Source organism: Cebidichthys violaceus, unplaced genomic scaffold (genome assembly GCF_023349555.1).
Source record: "Cebidichthys violaceus isolate CVI_PGR_0920_01 unplaced genomic scaffold, fCebVio1.0.p SCAF_4, whole genome shotgun sequence".
Lineage (NCBI taxonomy): Eukaryota > Metazoa > Chordata > Actinopteri > Perciformes > Stichaeidae > Cebidichthys > Cebidichthys violaceus.
In genome coordinates, this window is record NW_027176594.1 from 13,508,955 (window position 1) to 13,531,661 (window position 22,707).

A 22,707-nucleotide genomic window follows, 5' to 3' on the forward strand; every position below is an offset into this window, starting at 1 on the left:
TTTTAATCATTAGTGTAAAGATTGACATTATTCTGCCTATTAAGCGATGTGGATGCAAATATTAGTAAAGCCATATTAGTAGAGCGGATCCCAATACAATAATGGAAGTCTGCATCCAAATTGTTAAAGCTACAACTTCTTTAACAACATGGCCATTCAATCTTGAGATTGCTTATACACAAACACAGATGGGAAAGTGACTTACCAACGTGCAAAACACCACAACACACACACGCGCACACATGCACAAAATACGAAAACACAAGACAAGACAAATCACAACAAGTGAAAACCACACAATAATGACTAATGGTGGCATTACGTTCTTAGGAAGAGGAAAAGGCTCTTGCTGCCAAGGAGAAGAAATAGGAAAGCAAAAGCTCATGTAGTTCTGGCCATACCTGGCGTACAGTCTGGAGCTGGCTCATCGAAGATTCTCTGCATCTGAGTTTCCACCGTAGCATCCCAGGCAGGCCTGGATTGAATTACATCTTCTCTCCCAGAAGATGGTGGCACTCCTGGCAACGGGTTGACCTCTGAATCAGTACTGTGTGAGACCGCAATGTCATATGTGGAGATAACAGAGTCTGGACTCCTGTGACTAGCGCTGCTTATATGATCAGCATCCAAAGATGACCTAACCGATGTTTCAGTTGTCTTAGAGAGTTGGATTTCTTTCCTTTGGGGAGAGGAGGAGGAGATTGCCTGAGCTGGAGGTTTCTGTTGCATCGTGACAGAAAGTTTGAATGGAGAAAGGTTGGATTTATCAGTGGGTTCACTACTGTCAGAATAACTCCTACAGTCTTTATTGGAGGCTTTACTTGTGCCACAATCAGCCTCAGATCTAGTCCTACGATCCAAAGTTGAGCTTTTTTCTGCTTTTCTTTGAACCTGATCAAGCTGAGATTTCTGTGAGTCTTTCATAGTCATTTCCAAAGATGGGGGTGAATCCTGATGATATGCTGGGATGCCAGCTTGTGCAAAGGACATCTCTATAACTGAGCACTGGTCTTCTTCATCTTCCTCATCATCATCATCATCATCATCATCATCAGGAGAGGAGTCTGAGGAATCATGGCTCTGCTCTGAGTACGCTGAATGGGCAACTGTGGATGTGTCTGATTGAAGGTCAGCTATGGTAGAGTCTAGGTAGCTTAGACCAAGGCTTTCAAAGTTTCCGACCTCACTTTGAATGTTGGTTAGTCTCTCCAAAGCACTGGGGGAACCAAGCTGAACCTCTACGGAGCTGCCAAGGTCAGCTTCAGAAAGTGGCATCTCTCTTTCTGACTTGTCACTTGAGGGTTTGACGAGAGTTCTGGGTTTGGGAGTAGGAATTGTGTCATTGGCACCATGAGTCAGATATGATTTGGTGATCTCTTCAAGGGTTGCATCTGTAATATAATCACTATTCTCTAAAGCTAAATACTTTGTTTGACATTCCTCAGTCTCCTCTTGCACAACTTCATCAACTGGATGTTCCCCTATATGAAAAAATGCATATCCTTCACCTTCATCAAAACTTCTTCTTGTCATATCAATAGCTCCCCCTCTGGTCATTTCAAAAAGCTTCCCCTCTTGAAACTGAAATGGATCAGGGGTTCTCTCATTACCTGATGTTTGAACAAGTGTTTTATCTGGTGGGTTTCTGTCCTTTCCAGGACAAATATGAACCTGTTTCTCAGCCTCAAGCTGTGCAAAATCTTTTAGATCTGGCTCGTCGTTTCTGAGATCATCTGTCTCTGATTTGTCTCTCTTTATTTTAGCCTCCTGTTCCATCTCCTCATATGTTTTGATCTTTGCAGCCATTTTAAACATCTCTTCTTCTGGGGTGAATTGTTTATTAGTGGTATCATCCTCACTATCATCTGCATCGAGAGAGTCTTGCCTTATGAGCAAGTGAAGATTATCACTGTCACATATTTTGGTGTCAGAATACATACTGCCATCGGTTACTGTCTTTGCTGAGAAGGAATGTAGGTCTTTTATCTCACTTTCCATTTGGATGATCCCATAGTCATTTTCTTGCTCTTCTTGCTCACTTTCATCCCTGTAAAAACTTTTGTCAGAAGAATAACATGCTTTCAGCTGGGAGGCATAATCCTCGTACACAGCTGTCTTGACTGGCATCTTAAGTTCTGTATCCTTTGATTGAGTGGGACTTCCCTCAAGAGAGTCTGGACTAGGGGATTCTCCAGTAGGGCTTGGCTCAATTGAATCAGGGGATTTGTTTGAAGATCCATCCTCCATAAGAGGACTTGACTCTAGCGAGTCTTGATGACATAGCTCTTTAGCTGGGTCACCAGAAAACACAGTGTTTAGGTTCACCAAATTGTCCGGTCGTTGTAATGTGTCAGACCTATTTGTTAGTTGCAGGAAATCATCAGTAACAACGTCTTTATGATCATTCTTAGAGTCATCCATTGTCATATATGGCTTTGTAATGCCCACTGCCCCTTCAGTTGAGTCATTACAATGCGACGCTGCACATGGTGAGTTTTTAGCTTCACCCTCCTCAGATGAAAAACTCTTCAGTCTTTCATCTTCATGGGAACTTATCTGCCATCCACTCTCTATAGCTCCCTTTTCATTGAGGTTCACAAAGTCTGCATTTTTATCTTGTGACATCATCTTATGTTCAGGGGAGAATGAAAGAGTTTCTCTGTTAGTGTCTTTTGTAAGTATAACTTCTTCAAAGCTTTCATGGACTACCTCCTCTTTTGACTGGCAATGTATCACCACTGGCTTTTCCTTTAAGTACTGATTTAAGTCAGTACTGAGCAGTGACAACATACCCGTTACATCCCTCTCAGTTGCAGACTGTTGTTGCTGTGTCTTTCTATCCGTGCAAACTTCCTGGAATGGTGTCTCCAATACAGAACTTGTTGACAATTCTGTGACTCCAACTGCGTTGGTCTGTAGGTGTTCATTTTCCTCTACATCTATCTTATCCTCCAAATTACTGCTTGTCAGAAAAACTTCTTTGCAGCTCTCATGGACAATATGCTCTTCTGTGTGGAGTTGAATTGCCACTGGCTTTTCCTTTAAGTACTGATTTAAGTCAGTACTAAGCAGTGACAACATGCCTGTCACATCCCTCTCAGTTGCAGACTGTTGTTGCTGTGACTTTCTCTCCATGCAAACTTCTTGGAATGGTGTCTCCAATACAGAACGTGTTGACAATTCTGTGACTCCAACTGCATTGGTCTGTAGGTGTTCATTTGCCTCTACATCCACCTTATCTTCCAAATTATTGCTTGTCAGAAAAACTTCTTTGCAGCTCTCATGAACTAGATCCTCTTCTGGGTGGAGTTGAATTGCCATTGGCTTTTCCTTTAAGTACTGATTTAAGTCAGTACTGAGCAGGGACAACATGCCTGACATATCCTTCTTAGTTGCAGACTGTTGTTGCTGTGTCTTTCTCTCCATGCAAACTTCTTGGAATGGTGTCTCCAACTCAGAACTTGGTGACAATTCTGTGACTCCAACTGCGTTGGTCTGTAGGTGTTCATTTGCCTCTAAATCTATCTTATCCTCCAAATTACTGCTTGTCAGAAAAACTTCTTTGCAGCTCTCATGGACAATATGCTCTTCTGGGTGGAGTTGAATTGCCACTGGCTTTTCCTTTAAGTACTGATTTAAGTCAGTACTGAGCAGAGACATCATGCCTGACATATCCCTCTTTGTTGCAGACGGTTGTTGCTGTGACTTTCTCTCCATGAAAACTTCTTGGAATGGTGTCTCCAATTCAGAACTTGGTGACAATTCTGTGACTCTAATTACGTCTGCATGCATATGTTCATTGGCCTCTACATATACCTTATTGTCAAAATCACTGCTTGTCAGTCTAACTTGTTTGTAGCACTCAAGGACTAGTTCATCTTCTTCTGGGTGGCATTGCATTGCCACTGGCCTTTCCTCGAGATATTGATCCAAGTCACTACTGAGAAGTGACAACATGCCTGACATATCCCTCTCAGTTGTAGATGGTTCATGGCCTATCCTTCTCTCAATGCAAACTTCTTGGAATGATGTCTCCAGTAAAGAACTTGGTGTAAGTTCTTTGAGTTCTACCACATCACTCTGTTCATATGTCTCTCCACTTATGTTATCCTGCAGAGCAGAACCAGCTACTCTTTGGGTTTTTTCACATGTTATTGTTTGCTCCTCCCTGGAGGATTTATGGATTTTGGTGAGATTAACTTCTTCAAATTTCTCCTGGATAACATCCTCTTCTGGAGGCGTGAATTTCACTGACCTGTCCTCGAGGTACCTGTCTAAGTCACTGTTAAGCACTGACTGCATGCCTGACATGTCTTTTACTTTTGAAGATGGCTGATATGAAGCCTTTCTCTCTACCCACTCTTCCTTCATTGGGAGTTCTTCAATCAAGGTTGCTTTGGTTTCTCTCAATTCCCTCACCATTTCTTCACCTTTCCTTGTGACTTTACATTCCACTGCGGCGCAATCTGTTTCTTGTATTGTGCCATCTTCTGTCACTCCTTTATTTTCGTCAGTGAAAGATGTGAAAATTTCAAATTTTTCCTGCACATTATCCTTCTTTATTGTTTGACTAGCCACAGGCATAGCCTCTTCATACTGATTCCAGTCGTTGACTAACAACAACCCTGATGTATTGTTTACTTCTTCAAATTCTTTAAATTCACTCCCTTCTTCTTCTTCTTCTTCTTCACCTCCCCATGTAATTGGATGTTCTTCTGTCAGCGCATGATCTATTTCTTTTGTTTTGCCACCAGCTGTTGCTCCTGTATTTTCATCAGTGACAAATGCAATAGTTTCTTTATTTTTGTCTTTTATTAGAATTGTTTGTTCAAATTTCTCCTGAACAATATCCTCTCCTGGTGGCTGACGTGCCACAGGCCTAGCTTTTAGATACTGATCTAACTCACTGCTCATTAAGGACAACATCCCTGACATATCCTTTACTGCAGTGGATGCCTGGCTAGAGGTGTTCCTCTCAATGTGGACTTCTTGAAGTTGTGGCTCCCTGATTTTGACCTTTGTTACTTCAGTGTCAGTTTGTGTAAAGAAAATGTTGCTTCCATGATCAATTGTTGTGCTTTCTTTACTTGCTTTATGAAGTCTCTCCTCCTGTGAAACTATGACGTAGTTTTCCTTTCTCCTAGTAGTGTAAGTAAACATTTCATTTGTCATTTGATCTGTCACTGCAAGTCCTTCATAATTCTCACTCTCCTCTGAGCTGGAACGAGGGGTCCTAATATCAACACTCAGGTTTGAGGATTCAGCCATACCTTCATGCTTGGGACTCTCAGAACTTAGATCATCATCTTTCATTTGATTGTCAAGAAGAGAAGCTTCCCCAAAATAACTTTTTATACAGGGACTGGAGATGGATGCTGGATTTGTGTCAGAATCAGCCATGGTTTCCTCCTCAGGCGCCTCCAGCTGATTGCTTACATCTTCAGCTGTTGAAGTCTGCTTGAAAAGCTGATACTCAGGACTGTCTTCCAGCTCAGCCTTTATATCAGCACTGAAGTCCTCAGAAGGTCGGCGATCAGGGCTGATCTGTAGGTCTTCAGATAAACTCCTACCAGTGCCTATGACCGGTTCCTCTAACTGCATTCTGCCCCTGCCCTTTCCTGACAACTCTGGCTCTTTTCTCTGAGAGAGAATCCTTACATCATCAAACTGAATTGTATCATCAATTTCTATTGTTTCTCCAAAATAAGCAATATCTGAAATTAGCTGTAATTCCTCAGAGTTATCGCTCATTAAGTTTATTGTTTGAGCCTCTAAATCCAATGTTCCACATATGTCGATATCACTTTGGGGATGGAAAATTGTGACATTCTGTATTCGGGATTGCGATTTAGGCTCCTGTGTGGGACTGTGTTGAGTCATCTGTATCTCTTTAGGACCCACTGATTCAGATATCAGTGTTGAAATACACGAATAAGCACTGGCATTGTGTTCCCCCAAACCAGCTTTACTTTTAAAAGGGTCCTGTCCAGTCTGGAATGCTTTCATCAGCTCCTTAACAGATGTAGTCTCTTTCTCTGACAACTCTGATGCCTCTCTCTGTGGGATAACGCCTCCATCCTCACACTGAACTGTATCAGCAAATGTTACTGTCTTTCCAAAATAAGCGCCATCTGAAATGAACTGTGACTCCTCAGATTCATCTGGGATTAAGCTTACTGGTCGATCCTCTAAGTCTGTTTTGTCAAATTTCTTGACATCACTCTCTTGATAGACAATGGTGACGCTCTGTTGTGACTTTGACTCCTGCATAGGACTTTGCTCAGCCCTTTGTGCAGTCGTATGTATCTCTTCAGAATTTCCTGATTCAGATATCAATGTTGAAATGGAAGAAGCCATAACTTTGTGTTCATAAAGCCCAGCTTGAGATTCTGAGGGATCATGCCCAGCCTGGAAGGCTTTCATCAGGTCTTTAACAGACATACTTTCCTTCTCTGACAACTCTGATGCCTCTCTCTGTTGGCTAACATTTCCATTGTCACACTGAATCGTATCAGCAAATGTTACTGTCTTTCCAAAATGAGAACGATCTGAAATTAACTGTACTTCTTCAGAGTTATCTCTGCTTAAGCTTGCTGGTAGATCCCTTAAGTCTGTTGTATAACATTTCTTGCCATCACTCTGTTGGTGGAAACTTGTGAGATTCTGAGTTTGGGATTTTGGCTTCTGTGTAGCACCTTGCTCAGACATTTCCATCTCTTCAGAATCTCCTGATTCAGATATCAATGTTGAAATACAGGAAGAAGCAACAGCTTTGTGTTCATAAAGCCCAGCTTTATTTTTTGAGGGCTCATTCCCAGACTGGAATGTTTTCATCAGCTCCTTAACTGACAAAGTCTCCTTCTCTGACAACTCTGAAGTCTCTCTCTGTGGGCTAACACTTCTGTCATCACATTGAACTGTATCAGCAAATGTTACCATCTTTCCAAAAGAAGTACTATCTGAAATGAATAGGGATTTCTTTGAGTTATCTCTGATAAGGCTTACTGGCTGATCCTCTGTGTCTGTTTTGTCACATTTCTTGACATCACTCTGTTGATAGAAGATAGTGAGGTTCTGAGTTTGGATTTGAGATTTTGGCTCTTGCGGAGCATTTTGGTTAATGGTGTTTATCTCTTCAGAATCTCCTGATTCAGATATCATTGTTGAAAGGCAAGGAGACACACCAGCTTTGGTTTTTGAGGGATCATGCCCTGTCCCGAATGCTTTCATCAGCTCCTTCACAGACATAGTCTCCTTTTCTGGCACCTCTGTCTGTGGACTAACGCTTCTGTCGTCACATTGAATTGTATCAGCAAATTTTACTGTCTTACCAAAAGAAGCACTATGTGAAATTAACTGTGATTCCTCTGAGTTATCGTTAATTAAGCTTACAGGTTGATCATCTACAGCTGTTTTGTCAGATTTGTTGATATCACTCTCTTGATAGAAATGTTGGAGCCTCTGAGTTTGGGAGTTTGGCTCCTGCATAAGACTTTGTTCAGTCCTCTTTATCTGATCAGAATCTCCTGATTCAGATATCAATGTTGAAATACAAGAAGAAGCCACTGCTTTGTGCTCAAAAAGGCCAGCTTTACTTTTTGAAGGGTCCTGTCCAGTCTGAAATGCGTTCATCAGTTCCTTAACAGACATAGTCTCCTCTAATCTCTCCGTCTGAGATCTGGGGGATTTAGGGGACTTGGGAACTCTGGGAAGTTCTGGCATGTCTGCCTCATTCTTCCTTTTGGCAATAGAATATTTTGCCTGAGGAATTACTTCCTGAGTATCTTTGTTCACCCCCTCCTCTTCAGCTTTGTTCTGTAAAGCTTTAAGTCTTTCCTTTATTGATCCTATAGGTGTCTCAACCACTGAAGGAGAAGCTGGAGGATCCATGACTGTGGTGGGTAAAAGAGCACTCTCCTTAAGAACAACATCGCCATCTAAAGACTCTTCAGAGCTCACCCTTTCCAGCTCACCCTCAGAGCTACTACATCCAGAACGCTCTCTGTCTCTAAGTTTCTTTCTAACAGGTTTCTTGATGTCTGGTGGACGCCGTTTGCCATCACGCTTTACAATAACCTGATCAAATTTATCTTGGACAAGGTCTTCTAGAGAACCACATGTCACTACAGATCTCTCCTCAAGGTATTGGTCCATGTCGATGCTGAGTTGTGAGACCATGCCTGTCATGTCTCTGACCTCTGTGGCAGATCTACTTGAAGTCGTCCCCTCAATGCAAATCTCCTGGAAAACTGGTTCTTCGACAGGGGGATACTTTTTTTCAACAGACCTAGTCTCAGAAAGTGAACTCCATTTCTCTTTTGTAGCATCCTGTCCTTGTACCTGTCTATTTTCATTGATGCCACTTCTTTGAATCCTTTCAACCTTTTCCAACCTGTCTTTGAACACAATGGCCAAAGGCTCTTTTTCATCCAACCCTCTACCTCCAGCTCTCTCTTCATATGATAAGTGCTCAATTTGCTCTGCAGTTACAATAGTGGATGATCGGACGTCCGACATGTCTGAGAGAAGGTCCGGGCTTGCAAGGGTTGCAGGGTCAAGAGGTTGGTTAGTTCTCAGGGAGAATGTCTCAGTTGATTCAGACTCATCATCTTCAATTGAAAGAGTTTCACAACCAAAAAGGGTAAAGAACATAAGGGACAAATGAAGTGGGGAAGAGAGACATCAGAAAACTGTGATCAAGACAATGCGACCAAAAATCCATCTTCAGTTCACAGAGTATGGAGAAGAATGACAGAGGATAAGGAAGTCTTGAAAAGAAGACCAAAAAGAAGATGACAAAGTGATCCAGAGGAGTTTGGAGGGGAGAAGAGCAGCAACAGCATAAGCAAAGCCAGGAGGAGTAACAAAACAGGTAGAATATGGGCGAGAATAATATCAATATAATTTGTTTCACTACATATTAAGAAAATATATAAGAACCAAAGAGAACAGAGATGTCTACATATGAAACAAATGGACAGGAAGTAAGGATAACAGACAAACAAAACTTCTCAAGATTGTTGCTGACATGAAGAGTCATGCCTGCTATAACATTACAGTTTTAAAACATAGAAAGCACAATTAACTTTGAATATAAACAAATAATAGGGTGTTTAATAGAAGGAGGTGTAAAGTAAGTTAATAATATCAAGCAATATAGTCTTTGTTACAGGTTACTCAGTTTTAAAGTTTTCAATAATTCATATTTGTAAGGAAAGTAAAATACTTTCCTTACAAATAAGTAAATTATGTTATATGGTAATTAACTACTGTTTTGCGACATTATTACACTATTAGTTCAACTACAGAAAAGAAGCAGTGACTTAAAATATCAATCATGTAAAAACGTGAATAGGGATTTGATTTGTAATGCAACTCGATGAATAAGTGAAAGCAACTCAGGAATGTTGGTAAATGAAAGTAGTGGCCAAATTCATACAAAATGAGTGATAATGAAAAATTAATCAGCAATAAATTAACGCACTTTAAAAATAACAAACAAAATTATTTCTTTTAATTATTTCTGTACAAAACAACAGTTTCTCAACGGGCCACTGGTAAAAATGTTAAATGAATGGGATGAGAGAAAATGAGTGGTCAAAATGAATACTTTTCATACTGTTTTCATACTGCATATTATTACCACAAAACAAAATTATTTTCAAGATAAGATGACATTTTAACATGAATACCTTCAAAGCAATTTGAAGTGGATTTGAATAAAAAGTATTATTTTGACCTTCATTTATGACAAAAAAAAAAGGTTATATAGAAAATGTTATGGGTGGGAGAAAGTCAGTGGGATTTGGAGTGAGGGAAATGCAGAGTACATCAGCCATAGCATAGCTTTCAGTAACAAACACGTAACAATACACAGTGTTAGTAGAGCAAAATAAGAGAGCAGGGTTAATCCAAATGGAAAGTAACATACCCTCCACATAACTCTAACCCTATCAATCAGTGCATTTCTTAGCACATACAGGTGTAAATATTTCTAAACTAATACTTTACAACCTTTATGATCTTATGTGATGTGACTCCAATTTAGATTGTGTTGTACTTGACAAACTATTCATATAATAAGTATATAGTGGCACCCTCAGTACAGACACAGCAACCATTGAAACATGGATTGCAAAATGTCTCAAATTAATGGGTCTATTTCTGAAAGATTTGTGAAAATAAATCACAAAATTCTAAAAATGTTTAACACATGAGACACAAAACAAGAGTTCAGCTTACATTTCTTGTCACTTCTCTCGCTCTGCAAAAAAAGATAAAAAAAGCATAGTTAGCTACAACCTAATTATGACATCTTTTTTCCTTTGTTGGGGGTACTGTATCAAGAAATTGTATTTACCTCATCATCTGCATCTTGGTCTGAATCAGACTCCTGAAGAGAAGAATAAAACAGAGAAAGGAAACAATGCAGTTACACAATGAAACAAAAAATGATGTACTATTGTTATGTAAATACAACTTGAGATGTATTAAAACTAACCTTTGAGTATGTTGGAAGAGTGATGTTAAGGTTGCAGATAGCATTGTGGTTTAGTGTACGATATGTGCGTGGTTCCTTGGTGAAGGACAAGCGACCACATGGCTCCTGTGCTGTGTCTCTAATCTGTCCAATAATTAAACAACAATTCAGCCCATTAATTACATATATTTTCATATACAGATATCATCGTTTCTGAATCTCTGAGTAAATAAGTAGAAATTTCAGACATTTTTATCCAATGTTGAGTCATACTTTGATGAAGAGGGCCAGTCTGTTCTCTTTGAAGGCAAAGAAGCTAAATACATGGTGCTGTCCACTCTTGGTTAGAGGCACCAGGTTTCCAAAGCAGTCTGCAAATATGGGTTTTCCTTCCAGCACCTGTATGGAGATATGAGAGCCGTTTTCTTGATTCAAACAAACCATTAAAGTCCTCAAATCTCAAACAGTGTTGTCAGGATTTTTAAAGGACATGAAATGTATTAGTAAGAACCAGTTGGTAGGCTGTGTCTGCACTAACCTCTTTTTGAGTCCCTAACACCCACTCTTCACTATCCAGTGCACTTATTCCACAATATGCTTCTTTCCTTCTTTATATCCTCGAGGAATCTTTTCTCACACTTCTATCCTTCTCTATATCCTCAAGGAATCATTTCATACACTTCTATCCTTCTTTATACCCTCGAGGAATCCTTTCTCACACTTCTATCCTTTGTTATACCCTACATAAATCCTTTCTCACACTTTCCCCTCTTCTTATTTATTTCCCACCTCAACATCTCGGCTCCGGGCAACTTCAGTGAAGTTCTCTTGCTGCTCTAGGGTCTTGTCCATCTTGTCGTCCGTCATGCAGAAACAGCGCAGACGGGCCTCAATGGGGTCCAGTGTCTTGGCAAAGATGACAAACTTGGCCATGTATGGAACACAGATGATTTCTCTGTACAGCTGAGAGCCAAAGCTAACAGACTCCTGGATCTGTCTGCAGTCTATCAGCCAGAACCTAGGAATATGACGGACATATTTAGTCAAATCACCTACATCAAGAAAGTGTTAAGCTTCGATGTGACGGACACTTTAAAAACATAGGGAGAATTTACCTCGCCGACACGTTTGTGGTGAAGGACACACATTGGTTAACAAAGGTGAGAGGCGTGGAGCCGGTTATGTCCTCCCATTGGGCGGGAGTTGTTCCACCTGAAACACAGACCCATGATTTGTTCCTCAACCTGTCAGATTGGTTCACTTTTTTTTGCATTTATAGAAAACAAAAATGACAGGATTTCTGGATCTAAGCATGCATTGATGGAAAAGGCCCAAATGACAGTCATTTTACATTGCACTGGAAAACATTAGAATACAGAGGTAACATTTTGAGTATATTTTGACTGTCCTACACTACCACAAACTAGTGATAGCTGAAAATGCTTTTATTTATTTAATATTTTTATTGTTTGCTGATTGATTATTCCGATACCTGTAATGCTGCAAAGCAAACGTAAGGTGGGGGTCTCCCCACTGTACACTCCACTTGGCCCGTCACTATTGGAGCTCTTGGGAATAGGGATTGTCATCGTGATCGGCTTGTGGAACTTCCTCCTTCTTGGCTCCAATGTGACAATTGAGCTGAATGTGGCTTTGTTACCCAGAATCTTTCTCACCACCTCGACATCAATGGGCTGAGCCTGGGACAACGTGTAATGCGTATCAACATAACTTTATCGGTTGTCATAACTTTGAACATTTGACTCGTGTCTGGCTAAGAAATATGCACTGTACATACCTGTAACCCAACTCTGATCTTTTTGGTGAGGGCTCCCTCGGGGAAGACAGCCTGGACCTGGGGCACGAGAGTGCTACTGAGGACCCCGCCCTCTGGTCCAATCAAATGACTGTCCTGCTTTATCCGTGATACCACCGCAAAATACTGCGGAAAGTCTCGGGTGATGATGCGGCATATTCTTTTCTTTTCAAGCTCCTCAGGAGAATCAAGTTCTGTGAAGAGTAGAAATATTGAGAATAAAATACTACATGAGCGGTCAATTGTGTGAAATTTGGAGAATGAAGTTTCAAGTGTAAAGGTGTTGCAGTTTTTCCTTCAATCATTAGTTCCTCATGGCTTCATGTTATCATATTGTGGCTTCTCTGCTGCTGTGTTTTCATGTATTGTTTGCATCAAAAAATGCTGTGATGCAAGATATATCAACAACCCTTGATTAGCATCCCAGTCTACATAAGATCCCGTACTTTCATCCATGCCATTAAGTATCTGGTTCAGCTCCTCTTCGGTGAAGTCACAGTGGTGTTCCCTCCAGCTCTCCCCTGTCTCACTCCTCAAGATCACCAGCTCTCTCTCTGTTCCCCGCAGGGCTGCAAAATGGGGGATCTCTACAATCACGGGCCTAAAAATGGTGACAAGGTAAAATCACAAAATTGGAAACACAAATTGGACTTGAAAGTATGTGGTGGCTTTATCGGAGATAATATGGATGTCTGGGTTGATTTATGCAAGAAAAGAAAAAAACTAAACAAAAAAGAACACAGGATTCAAATTTGAGTTTCAAAACACAAGGTGCATTTCATGCCTAGTAAACCATAAATAAATGAAAAAGATATTTGAAAAATATTCAAACACAACGAGAAAATCAATTCTACATCAGGAGCAGAATCCAACTAGTGTGGTGATAGGTACTATGGAGGAAAAGCATGGGGATAACGCAACAACACAAGGCAACGGGTAGGGGGATTTCAGACAAAGGCTTGCACTTTTATAGTAAATAATAAAAAGATCTCAGGTGGACACGGTGGAAAAATATGGGTGAGTATGTAACCACTTCCGGTAGGGTGTTCCCCAACCATGGTCCTACCCGAGGAACTTGGTTCCTGGAGGACCCAGCTGCAGGATACGACTGACCAGGCTCTCGCCCTCATTTAGAGGGGGCGGAGCTGTGGGAAGGTGGAGCTTACTGATCCATGCGCAGCACAGAGGGGGAATGAAGAAGAAAATATGAACACACCACACAACAGTGTAGACACACTTACACAAGAAAACACACACACACACACACACACACACACACACGTGTAGTACAGACACTCAAACACACACTTACCCCAGGAACTGGGCTCCAGTGGGTCCCACTTCGATGATGCGACCAGCCAGCCCCTCACCCTCCACCATAGGGGGCATGGAGGCCAGACGGTGTCTCTTCACCAGCCTGCATGTCACCCGCGTGGGTGCAGAACACTTTCTTGGTGGGACAATGATTCGCAGACCGTTGTGACGGCAACCACGCATGGCCCCGCCCCTGGCATCTACCATGAAGCTGACCAGGAAGCTGAGAAAAAAGGGTCCGGCAAGAAATCCAATAATTGTTTTTCTTTTTAAGATCGGTGGTTATTAATAAATGCAACACTTCTGCCACAGATGTTAAATCTGTTGATCATGAGCCTCCATGCAGACAAAGCAAATGCCATTACATTAAGAAGGAACTATCTTCATGACACCATTCAGTTTTGATATAACAACAAGCATATTGCAGCAGATTCCATTTCATTCCAGCCCGTTGTCTTTCCAGTTTCATTTGCATTTGATTTGCAAGCCAGCAAGCAAAGAGGGCATTGAACAAGATTATTTCTGGATAATCTTGTGTTTTAAGGAGCAAATATGTATCAAATATTAGGCATCTTCAGGCAAGCAAGTGCTCACAGTAATAGTCAAGGTTGCTGTATATGAAATGTTAACATACATTAACTTAAAGATGTCTAGAGTAAAATTGCAAGATCAGTGCTTTACTCCTGCTTGAGTAACATTTGCTGTTTTAGGAAATTAAAAAAATGAAACTATATATTTGTGAACAGTTTTTAAAGTCTTCAGTAGGGAGAAATGGGCTAGTTTTGTGCTACAGACAGGGCAGAAAACTCAACCCTTTCATGGGATTTGTTGACTATAAGAAAAACAAAGAGTAATACCAGCCTTATTCTTTAAGGGCTATCACATTAAGATCCCGCTGTCAAGAAAGCCCCGCTGTCCTACGTTATTCTCAACATACAGTGCTATTATATAAGGTAAAAAAATATGAATAGTATATTAGGTCTCTGTATCAGCAGATGCGCAAGATTAAAAGGAGTCAGATATGCATCAAGGATACAAAAAACTTGGTTAGAAGATCTCTAGTCAACAAAACCTGAACTCTGGAAATGTAAAGTCGTGCATTATGAATTCATGCAGACAGATAGGATGGAAAAGATAAGATCATTTAACAGTGAATGAGAAAAAAAAGTACGGGCACCGAGGAGAGAAGAAAGAGAGAGTAGCCAAAATAAAGAATAAAGAGTATCACCTGCTGTTGTCATGGTCTAGGCACGGAGAGGAACGGCTAGAAGCAGAATACAACAAACAAATACACACACACAATCACAGACACAATCACAGACACAGCCAAGACAAGAAAGTGCACAAAGAGGCAACAGAACAAACAAAAGGAGAAAAAGAGAATAAAGAATAAGTAAAAGTGAGAGAAACCAGACCAGAGACAGAAAAAGACACAGCAGCAAAAAAAAAGTAGAAGAGTGTAGAAAACAGACGTGAAGGAGTGAAAAATAATGATTCAGAGGTGACTCATATACTCTAGATAGTGAACAGATGGAGTCTCTAATTAAAAAATAAATGAACATCTTTCATGTCACTTATACACTAAGAAACAGTGTGAATGTGTGTGTGTATACCCAGAGTGTAGCAGACTGGAGGACAGCACCACATTATCAAGGTGCTCAGCACCCCAGCTCAGTCGGAACGAGTCCTTATCGTGTTCTCTAGACAGCGCCGACACCTACAGAGTGACAAGCAGGCCAGTTTGGGTCACAAAAAAAAGAAATATTCTAGAGTAAACAGTACACTTTTTGATTGCTTTGTCCTCACCTGGTGGCTTGTAAGCATGTCTTCGATGAGAACTCCGTCTCTCTGACAGAAACTTTGGTGAATGGGAGTGTGCTGCGGCCTGTTGGAAAAGCAGGTTGGATTTGTATGCATTTGTCTTTTTAGGCATGTGCATCATGGCAGGTTGGCACCTGCTCTACATGTGTGCTGTCATTTATTAGGGTTTTTTTTTAAGTGTGAGTATGTGTGTGTTGTTCGAGACCTGTCCAGGTTGTGGCTCATGTAGCTGAAGCTGTCCAGGTAGTGTCCCGGCAGAGAGTCATCTCCCAGCTCTCTGAGATCCTCCGCTCTCAGGTACTCCCCTCCATCACCTGTCATAGTGTCCTCACCTGGGAAACAAAGACGAGAAGCATAGATAAAATGAAATTAATCTTTATGCAGAACTTAAATAGTCCACCTGACCAGGGACCTTTGGCTCTTTTATGAAATCACGCTGTTTGTCTTTTCCATCTCTCATTGAATCATGTGAGAACTTCCAGTCTCGGGGCTATTTTCACCAAATTTGCAACATACTAGGTGAAACGTTAAATTATTTTATCCTTGCTTACTTTGACACGTTTCACCCCTCAGAATAAACCATACTGAAAAGACAATCATTAGAGTCCTGTAGTAGGACTCGCAAATGCATCTGCAATTTGTTAGCCCACGACCCCATTGGTTTGTGGACGGCCTCCAGTTCAGCATTTTGGTCATTGCCACTTTTACTTTTTGCAACCAGAAATGGCACGAAAGGGTGGAGCTAAGTACAACCAAATGCTAAATAAGACATTGTTAGACAACCAAAACGGTCACAATTAACTTTCATGAACTGAAAACACACTGTGAAAGGCTTAACGTTGTAAGACAAAAACACAGACAACTCCTGGACTAGACAACGCCGTGGTAGCGACCTATCAATCACAAGGTAACCACGACCTAAACATACCCTGCTTTATTTGACTCGAAATGGGCTGCACCTGAGAAGCGCCCGGGGAGCGGTTAGGGGTTCAGTGACAGGGACACTTTGGCACAGGACTCGTAGCAGCCGAGGATCGAACTCTACCCAATGAGCCACGGCCACCATATAATTAACCATAATTTACTAAGTGAACATTATGCTGTATTGAAGAAGACTTTCTTCAATACATAATATATAGAGATTGAGACCATAAACTCATGTTTACAATGTTTACTGAGGTAATAAATCAAGAGAGAAGTAGAGTCATTTTCTCATAGACTTCTATACAATCTGACTTCTTTTTGCAACCAGAGGAGTCGCCCCCTGATGGCCATTAGAAAGAATGCAGTTTAAGGCACTTCCATTGGCTTTACATTTTTTGCTTCTGAGCTCGCAAATCGCTTTTGTGAAAGGTTCTGAAGATTTAACAGCCTTGTGGACAATGACTTGCATAGGTCAGCATTACTAAACCGTGCATTCCTCAATTATCCATAATTATCACAACTGTTATGTTCATAGCCATGCAGTTAGTTTCCACCATTGCATTCAAACACAATCAACAAAGTTAGATCAAGGAAGTTCTGCTTATTTAAAATCTGATATATAAACTGCACAACAATAAAATTCAGACATATTAAGTGCATAGACTCTCATGGATTTTGAGTAAAAGATTGGAGACAAAATTCATGGTTTTAGCAAAAAGCTAATGCATTACTGCACACTATACCAATATGATCACACCAATTGGTTACAATAACAAAAATAAAGTCCACACCAGGCTAACGGAGCAGGGAAGACATTTTGCTATACCTTCCAGCTCCACAGACATCTCAGATAATGGCTCGTCTTCCAGCCTCAAAGCTATGAAACATACAGCTTTTAGACCCATGGCTGCACAACTACATCACCCACAATACACAACTATTCATGACTACTGAACAAAGGGAACGATCCAAGGTCAGCTTTGAGTTATAGTATCTGATGATAGGAGTAGCCTAAAAAAGGTTGCCAGTCCCTTTGTCTGTAAACAGGACGTTCTTTTTTCTTTTTTGTATCAAGTAACTCACCTTCTTCATCAGACACATCAAGGATCTCAGTCATGGTCTCAGGAACATTGAGCTTGTGTTTCTCTGTGACCGTCTGACATGATTACCATCCACAGTCATGGGGAAGGAGACAACCAAAATAGAGAAAAGTTAATTCGTTTTTCTGGGAAATTTCAGACAAAACCTGCTGGTTCCACATCTGGAGTCCAAAGGTACCACAAGCTTACCGTTGTGGTAGTGATGACCTCCTCAGTGACAACTTTCAGTGTGTCCACTACAGAGATGTAACCCAGACGTCTGGCAATAGACAGAGCAGTGTTTCCATTCTAACAAGAAGAAAGAGAGAGAGAGTTTTCATGTGACATAAAAGAGAGATCCCTCTTTCTTTTCTTTTTTTTTTGCTTATTGCCTATTAAAGTGAAGAGATATATGCTTTTGTTCTTACCACTGTAGTAGCGTTGGGCTTGGCGCCATGTTGTAGCAACATATTGATGATGTGTGTATTCCCTTGTTGTGCTGCTTGGTGAAGGGGTGTGTATCCATTCTATAGAGCGAAAGATCGTATCACTGAACACAGATTTTAAAATGATCAGCACTCTGAAACTTCGAGTTTGACATTCAAACTCTACCTTGGTTTTGGCGTTGACACTGGCACCTTGCTGTAACAGGAAGTTCACCATCTTGGCGTTTCCATAGTGACAGGCCACTATCAGAGGGGTATATCCGAGCTGAAGAAGTAGTAGAGAGGATGTGGACATAAAAAGGTTAAAAAAAATAGTTCTTTCCAAATGTACCTGCTTCGTTTTACTTGTTTGTGGAGTAGCTGTGTATATAGAGCGACAAACGGACATGAAAGCGTAGAACTCTTAATGAGCCAGCAGGTGGCAGACATGCTGAATTTGTGTTGAGATTCCTTACATTTACTGTAAAAGTAGCCAGTAAACACAACGACATACACTAAATGCATACAAATTAAGTTACAGAACACACCTGGGGCATGCCCATTAAATAGCCAGCGTGTATAACAATGATATAGAATGATATTCTAGGACACGTTTAAAAAAAAAAAAAAGGTTTAATCTTTGTCTCCACTTCTGTATAATCACATCATTAGTAATTAGTGTTTAAATTCAAGTGTATGTGTGTTTGTACCTTAGTTTGCTGATCCAAGTTGGCATCATGTTTGGCCAGCACTTCTGCTGCGCTGACTCTGTCCTCTTGGGCTGCGAGATGCAAAGGCGTCAATCCGGTCTGTAACATACAAAGCACAGAGTTACCTTACTGTCTTTGTGTCTAACTACTTGGGTGAATCACTTGATTTGTAAATCCTACATGCAGTTATTGGGCCAAGACAAAAAAACCTGTAACTCAATCCCTGTCGCATATTCTCAATGGTTGCAAGATTTATAACATGCGTTTCTCTGCTTATGTCCTGTGAAAATGGGAGAACTGATGGGCTTGTGTCCAAAACAAGTGTCTGACAGAAGTATTAACACATGTGTGTGTTTGTGTGCGACCTTGGTGGCTGTGTTGGCGTGAGCTCCTTTGCCCAGCAGCAGGCTGGCCATCTCAGCGTGTCCTTCCTGGGCCGCCAGGTGCAGAGGGCTGACTCCCTGCTTGGTCAGAACGTTGGTCTCCGCTCCGTACTGCAGCAGCGCCAACGCAATGTTCGTCTGGTTCTTTTTGGCGGCAATGTGGAGAGGAGTGTAGCCGTTCTGGAGAGGTAGGAGGGTGAACAGTTAGGTGCTGTAACAACATCACTCCATATGGGTTCAAAATTCACCCTATAAACCGTGGCTTAAAACAGCAGGTGCAGCTAAAATCTAAAACATCAAGAATGTCTCAGGTTTTGGTATCAGCTCTTAAAAATCTAAGGACTTCTCAGCGTCACTCTGAAGCTCTTCGTATCACAACTACAATGCAAAATCCTCGACAAGATCTTGAGGTAAGCTGAAGAAAAGGGTTCAAACTAAAAGTAAAGTCCAGTGCTTGATCACAAAATAACTGCGACGGCAGAATGCAGCACACATTGTGAGAGTGTCTGAAGTACTAACCTTTGCAGTGGCATAAGGCGACGCCCCTTTATCCAGCAGCAGCAGTGCTACTTCTTGGTTGTCATAATGAGCTGCCACATGTAGCGGAGTCAAGCCATTCTGTAAGAGGCAGGACTTTGATTAAATGAATGAAACCTTGCTGATTTTGTAGAGTTTTGTCCTCCTGCTTACAACAGTTGTATTCTATTTCAGTGACACAACAGCCCTGGAATAACCACACACTTTGTCTCTATTTAAACAACGTGTAGAAATAATCCAGATTTACCTTGCCGGCATCGTCAGGGAGAGCTTTGCGTTGAAGGAGAAGTTTTGCTACATCGAGGCTTCCATACTTAGCTGCTACATGTAATGGAGTGAATCCTTTCTGTGGAGGGGAAAAAGGAGGAAGAGGTTTGTTTCAAACCTGCAAGTCCAAACTGTTTAATGTTTAACTGGATATTTGTGAGTCTGTGTAAGAATCTTGAATTTTTTTTTTTTTGTGCGTGTTCACCTTCGTGGCCAGCGAGTGTGAGGCTCCGGCCTCCAGCAGCACGGCAGCGGTCTCGACCTGGCCCTCCCTGGCTGAGATGTGGAGGGGAGTGTAGCCGTTAGTGGTGGCGGCGTCTGGGTGAGCCATGTGCTGCAGCAGCAGCTGGACAATATCGGTTTTCCCCAGACGGGACGATATGTGGAGGGGGGTCTGGTCCTCCTGTGGTTGAGGGATGAGATGGCAGAGAGAGACGGGTCGAGGCAGTTGTATTAGGAAAGACAGCAGCCGGAGCCGAGACAGGCGACGTGACCCATGAGTATGTGTATGTAACTCGGTGGATGAAATATTGCTTGTCTGCGATAAACAGAAGGAAAGAGTGATTAACTCTGATGATGCCACAGCTGACTCACCCTGGCTATGGCATCCACCAGCGCTCCGTTCCTCAGCAAACATCGAACCACTTCCATCTGACCTGCTCGTGCTGCCATGTGGAGAGCTGTCTCACCACGCTGGTATGCAAAGACAAAATGTTTATGAGCATTAAGATACTGAAAATGCTGTTTGCTTTATGCCATATGAGGGTTTCTGACTACAGAGAGCTGAACAAACTTTGTCAGTACTCACAATGTTACGGACGTCAGGAGATGCTCCATTTTGCAGCAGAAGTAAAACGATGTTGAGGTGGCCCATGAAGGCAGCTACATGGATGGGCGTCAGACCAGACTAGAAAGACAGAGCGAGAGAGAGACAGAAAGATGAGCATAAAATGCAAAGTTCCATACATTTAAAGTGATCCATATTTACAGGTGCTGGTCTGAGACGCGGCCCACAGAGTGTCTCACCTCAGTAATGGCCTGAATGGAGGCTCCATATTTGACCAACAGTTCCATCACCTTCACCCTGTTCTTCTTACAAGCGATATGGAGAGGAGTGAAACCATTCTGGTAGAGAGAGAGCGGAAGAGAAACTGATAAATACTACATCCACGGAGAAGGAAATGTAGTTTAACTTTACTATTGCCCCTTTATCTGATTCTTACAGGTGATTTGGCACTTGTCAGGAGTATTTACATAGTAAGTAATGAAGAATGAATGAAATGTATACTGGTAAATGATCACTAAATTTACAGTATGACCGTATGACTTCTCTTCCACTGTTGGGTAATGGTCTCATGTCTTACGAAGGAGAATTGTGCCATTTTCTTTTGTTTGAATTCATTTGACATGGTATTATAGGAATCATTCCCTAACCCTGTATCATCTACCTACATGTGTAATATTTGTGAACCCCTACCAGAGCTCTGATATTAGGATTGGCCTTCTTGTCCAGCAGAAGCTTGGTGACTCTGTAGTGGCCGCAGTGAGCTGCGACGTGCAGCGCCGTGAGGTAGTCCAGTGTGACGTCATCTACTGGTGCCTTGTGCTGCAGCAGGAGCTTCACACACTCTACATGGTCTCCCTGGGCCGACATATGCAGCGGCGACAGTCCATTCTGTGTGAGGAGGAAAGTGACGACGCACGATGAGAAGCAAAAGGGGGAAAAACACAAGCGCTTTTCAAGTGAAATACTACTGAAAGCCTGAGGTTTTTCGTTGCAGCACAACTGCATCCTGGAGCTGAAATTACACATACACTACCTTGGTTCTGGCTAAGATGGGAGCTCCTCTCTCCAGGAGAATTTCCACTGCTGGGTCATGTCCACTTCTGGCTGCACAGTGTAGGGGCGTCAGCCCGTCCTGCGGGACAATCACACACAATATACACTTCCAATTTGTCTGTTTTGACAAATGGTTGGTAGATTCTATTGAAGGGACAGTTCACCCCAAAATCAAAACTACATATTTACGCTCCTACCTGTAGATCTATTTATAGATCGCTTTTGTGTGAGTGGCCTAGTTTTAGAGACATCAGCTGTAGAGGTGTCTGCCTTCTCTCCAATATAATGGAACTACAGTATATGGCAGTCAACATGAGATGCTCAAAGGGCTAAAAATACATTTCAAAAACATTCTTTTTACAGAAATTATGACCTGGTTAATCAAGAAAATCCAAGGACCTTGTTGTGAGAAGTTTCAAGTAGGAACTATTTTATCAACCACAGCTGAGTGCCATATAGTCCTAATATATTCAAGAGAAGGCAGTCATCTCTATGGCCGACATCTCCAAAACTAGGCAACTCACACCTAAACAATCTAGATTGTTAAATAGCACTACAGGTCAGAGGGAAACATGTATTTTTGATTTTGGGTGAACGGTCCCTTTTAGCAGTCATTAAGGGGAAGCTGCAGAATAATTACTATTTAATAAGAGCTAACGTCCAGACGTTAAATAAAAGTCTCACCCTGGTTTTAGCATCTATCTGACCCCCTCGGTCCAATAGCAGGGCCACCATGTTGGTGTTGCCTCTCTTGGAGGCCACATGGAGAGGCGTTATCCCATTCTGACAGGGCAGGCAAGAAAAGAAAAAATAAAGTTATGAGAACGAAACCAAACCACAAATATTCATCTTACACAGTAAATATATTTAAATCCCATTACAATTCTGCATCACAGAGAAAGTCCTACAATCCGTATTAATAATTGTCTCCATGGTTTTAATCTTTTTGCTTCTGAGTAGAGATCAATGGTAGACAGTTACTACCTAAGTATCTAAAAGAACCTTAAGCTAACTTCATGGACCGATCTCAAGAATGCAACCTTTGACAGGCTAGCTAGGTAGTAGCTGTTAATAGAGGCTAAGATTGAAAGTTAAATGATATAGGTTAAAC

The 22,707-nt window shown here is 41.5% G+C and overlaps 1 protein-coding gene across 2 annotated transcripts in view; it reads right to left on the reverse strand.

The window, feature by feature from the left end:
• Positions 1-22,707, reverse strand: part of LOC137885482 (ankyrin-2-like) — an 87,183-nt gene that overhangs the window by 36,578 nt on the left and 27,898 nt on the right. Inside the window, exons 9-39 of one of the 2 annotated variants that reach the window (XM_068727782.1) lie at positions 22,281-22,379; positions 21,577-21,675; positions 21,234-21,431; positions 20,783-20,881; positions 20,565-20,663; positions 20,351-20,449; positions 19,962-20,159; positions 19,737-19,835; positions 19,472-19,570; positions 18,935-19,132; positions 18,570-18,668; positions 18,047-18,145; positions 17,863-17,961; positions 17,645-17,743; positions 17,439-17,511; positions 15,637-15,763; positions 15,417-15,495; positions 15,224-15,327; positions 14,839-14,874; positions 13,609-13,833; positions 13,363-13,461; positions 12,743-12,897; positions 12,279-12,490; positions 11,973-12,180; positions 11,596-11,692; positions 11,270-11,498; positions 10,754-10,879; positions 10,502-10,624; positions 10,361-10,393; positions 10,243-10,264; positions 402-8,609 (exon numbers count right to left, since the gene is read on the reverse strand). In XM_068727782.1, coding sequence (XP_068583883.1) covers positions 402-8,609; positions 10,243-10,264; positions 10,361-10,393; positions 10,502-10,624; positions 10,754-10,879; positions 11,270-11,498; positions 11,596-11,692; positions 11,973-12,180; positions 12,279-12,490; positions 12,743-12,897; positions 13,363-13,461; positions 13,609-13,833; positions 14,839-14,874; positions 15,224-15,327; positions 15,417-15,495; positions 15,637-15,763; positions 17,439-17,511; positions 17,645-17,743; positions 17,863-17,961; positions 18,047-18,145; positions 18,570-18,668; positions 18,935-19,132; positions 19,472-19,570; positions 19,737-19,835; positions 19,962-20,159; positions 20,351-20,449; positions 20,565-20,663; positions 20,783-20,881; positions 21,234-21,431; positions 21,577-21,675; positions 22,281-22,379 — 11,839 coding nt within the window. Of the gene's footprint in view, positions 1-401; positions 8,610-10,242; positions 10,265-10,360; positions 10,394-10,501; positions 10,625-10,753; positions 10,880-11,269; positions 11,499-11,595; positions 11,693-11,972; positions 12,181-12,278; positions 12,491-12,742; positions 12,898-13,362; positions 13,462-13,608; positions 13,834-14,838; positions 14,875-15,223; positions 15,328-15,416; positions 15,496-15,636; positions 15,764-17,438; positions 17,512-17,644; positions 17,744-17,862; positions 17,962-18,046; positions 18,146-18,569; positions 18,669-18,934; positions 19,133-19,471; positions 19,571-19,736; positions 19,836-19,961; positions 20,160-20,350; positions 20,450-20,564; positions 20,664-20,782; positions 20,882-21,233; positions 21,432-21,576; positions 21,676-22,280; positions 22,380-22,707 lie in introns of those variants that run through there. The other variant, XM_068727781.1, reaches the window with a different exon arrangement.